This window comes from Glandiceps talaboti, chromosome 13 (genome assembly GCF_964340395.1).
Source record: "Glandiceps talaboti chromosome 13, keGlaTala1.1, whole genome shotgun sequence".
NCBI lineage: Eukaryota > Metazoa > Hemichordata > Enteropneusta > Spengelidae > Glandiceps > Glandiceps talaboti.
In genome coordinates, this window is record NC_135561.1 from 18,663,824 (window position 1) to 18,667,201 (window position 3,378).

Consider the following 3,378-nt stretch of genomic DNA (forward strand, 5'->3'; position numbering starts at 1 on the left):
TGGGCGGAACAACACCCCCAAACCATTACATTCCCCCCACCGTGTTTCCAGGATGGGACGATACAATTTTCACTGTAGGCTTCTCCTGCCGTCGTTGTTGTCGTTGTTGTACAGGCAAAATTTTGATTCTTCAGATCATAAAATCGGGACCAATCTTCGTACGTATAATGTGAGTAGTTACGAGCAAATCTCAGCCGTGCCTCTTTATGTCGAGGCCTTAGTAGCGGTTTACGTTTAGCAACGTAACCGTGCAGATTTGCCGAAGCTAGCCTATTTTTTTACGGTTGGCACACTCAGTAATCTTTGATTATTCTCTTGGAAAAGAGCTCTAATTTCTGGTGCATTTCTCTTTTCCAGACTGTATCTAACTAGTAATCTATCTTCCTTCTCCGTGGTGACGCGAGGACGACCACTACGCGGCTTGTTCACCATAGTTCCGCTTGTTTGGAACTTTTCGAGGTTGTACCTAATTGATCTTTCCGAAATATCTAGTATTCTGGCAACTTCTCTGTTGCTATATCCGTCTTCATGTAATGTTATAATTTGTCCCTTTTGAAAGTCGGATAATTCGTTTCCTCTGGGCATCTTTCTGTCATTAATGTAAACAATAATCAGCTGGCTGACACCTACTGAGGTCACCCAATGTGAATATATACTTTACATGTAAATTTTAGGCGCCGGTCTTTCGAAAAGAGCGCCGAAACGTTGAAATAAGCCTGTTAATCAAGTATTTAAATGAGCAATATCAGGCGATAATGTATGCAAATGATATGCAAATGAGGGGAACGTCATATATCTTAACAATGGAAAGTTACCTGCATTCGAAATGATGCTCAAATAGTATCGAATGATACAATTTTATCAAAAGAAAAATGATACAAATTGGGTTAAAGGTGTCAAACTTTATTCAAAACGCATTCATTCCGTGTTTATACATCAGTGAACATGTTTACCCATGTATATTACGATGTCGACACAGTGCGACAATACTTTTTGTCGATAGTGTATATACCAAATTATATGAAATTGTAAGGCTGCATTCTTAAACTGTTTACATTAGCAAACTATGTCAAACTCCTGCTCTTTATTGTCATCTATGGAAACGCCATATTGTAATATAATGAAATTTAAGGCTTTTTCAGGACATGTGCTTCTTGTTATGAGTATTCACCATGTATTCACCAAATTATATGGAAATTGAAGTATACACCTTAAGATGTAAACTAATCATTAAAAGTCAGCCTTTATGCAAATTACCTATTAGCGTTAAAGCTACATCAACAAGCTATATAGGACAGATGGGCTGTGTTAATGGCCGAAATTTGTTCTTTATACAAATACAGGTGCAGCCAACAAAGCTGTTCGTACACGATTTTTCAGTGGCGGGCATTTTCCAAGCTTGGCCAGAGGGAAGGGAAAATGGCCAGGTATTTCAGCTGTAAGATATGGGGAAAGGGGAAGGCAGCGGGCAAAGTGGGCAGTTTTCGATATTTGTCAGGAAGTTAACAAATAAAATTTCACTATTGTTTTTTTTTTACAATGTTCACAAGATGTAAATTAATTGTATAATACAATAATTAATTTTTGACCACGTGTGTCATCGAAACTGGCGAGGCAGTGCATCGAGATTGCAGCACAATCAAATATGTCCACTGACAACTGTCAATACGTATATATTGGGAGGAGAAGCTGTTTTGTTGTGAGCATATCAAATAGCATCCTGAGTAAATTTAACATTAGGGCTTCAACAGTGGACAGAGGCCATATGTCTGGTAGAGGGTAGCGGAGAGAGGGGAAACATTGGCGAAAATTGCGGGAAGTGGGCAGGCGAATCTGACGGGAGGACAGGTCGTGTAAGATCGCAGTGGGAGGGCCGATACGATAAGCTTTCACTTTCCCCTCTAATCTTGCAAACGTAAAATTATGTAAAAAGTGTTTATTAGCTATGTTTTAACTTTCTGTAATGATTTCAGAAAAATGACTCACAGGCTGCATCTGCAAATTACTCATTGATATTCTAGAATGTTTACCAACACCTTATCACTTCTTGTCATTTTCTCAAGGAATAGTTGTATCAAATATAGTTTGAAATGGGCTACCAGGTTAATGGTTATGAGGAAACGATGACACACACACACACACACACACACACACACACACACACACACACAGAGACATACATCACTTAACACTAGCCTTCTCTTATTGAAGGTAAATATGAGTAATTGGTCCGTCAGTCGGTTAGAAAAAGTAAAAACAAAACTTTGTATTAGTGTATCAAACATACCAACCCATAGACTGAACAATAGTTTAAGGCACACTGAATACAGTGTCGGCCCTGGGAATGATCCGAGATAAATGACACCACTTAACGCCAGTCAACATTTGCGTCATACAGTACGCCCTCTAGGGCCTTACATGGTTGAAGTTTGTTGTTTGTCGACTGATGTTACTGTTTTATGAGTATATCTGCCCTTCAGACTCACTAAATCATACCCGCGGAGGTAGAAGAGTACCAGAAGAGCAACTGTTGACACCATGAACAGCTTAGGCTTGAATGCAGTATTAGACAAGAACATGGATACGCAATGACCGAAAAGGCAACACAATCTTTCAGTGGCGGGGAACTGTCTGACATATACCTTTGACAAGTAGGGAAATACACACAGCCTTAAGGTCGTTCTACATAACAGTGCTTGTGCAAATATAAACACCAACACTAGTATGGCACCGGATATCAGCGATATAAAAATACCTAGAAACCTCAAAATCGCTAGTACAATGACGATTGGTAAGTACATAATATCACGGCATTTTCCACACATCAACATGGCACTAATTAATACGTAACCTCCACTGACGTATCTTTCCATAGAGATAGCAAGATCTCATCGTTTCACACATGATACTTTAGCACTATAGACATCCAAAAAAATCACCTCTTTGTTTTAGGTCAGACCACCAAAGGAAGGAATTTGTGATGAAATATACTGTATTGTTAATTACAAAATTTGAGTCGGAAATCATATGCATTTTACGTAATTTTAAAACGCAATTATAACTATTGTAATTAAAGCCCATTTTCGAGGCTGACTGAAAAAATGAAAATCCCAAACATGTGCACAGGCTCGTATAACAAAATAAATGAGTGTCAATTCACTCAGAATTACAGAAACTATGATTTCTAATAATTCTAACGATCATTGTCCTTTGCTAAGGGAAGGTTTACACATCCCACAGATGTTGTGGCTACACAAACTCGAAGTTGTTGACTAATGCTAAATGAGATGGTATTTTGTACATGGCAGCTCATTCATAATTTTTATATAAGAAGTTGAATTTGTCATTTTTTTACACCTCACAAAATTTTGTCTGTCT

General features: G+C 38.3%; 1 protein-coding gene across 1 annotated transcript; it reads right to left on the minus strand.

Annotated features, from left to right (window-relative positions):
* Window positions 1-270: 270 nt before the first annotated feature.
* On the minus strand, window positions 271-585 carry LOC144444373 (uncharacterized). Its single transcript, XM_078133787.1, has one exon. The coding sequence runs from the start codon at window positions 583-585 to the stop codon at window positions 271-273; it is 315 nt and encodes a 104-aa protein (XP_077989913.1).
* Between the last annotated feature and the right edge of the window lie 2,793 nt (window positions 586-3,378).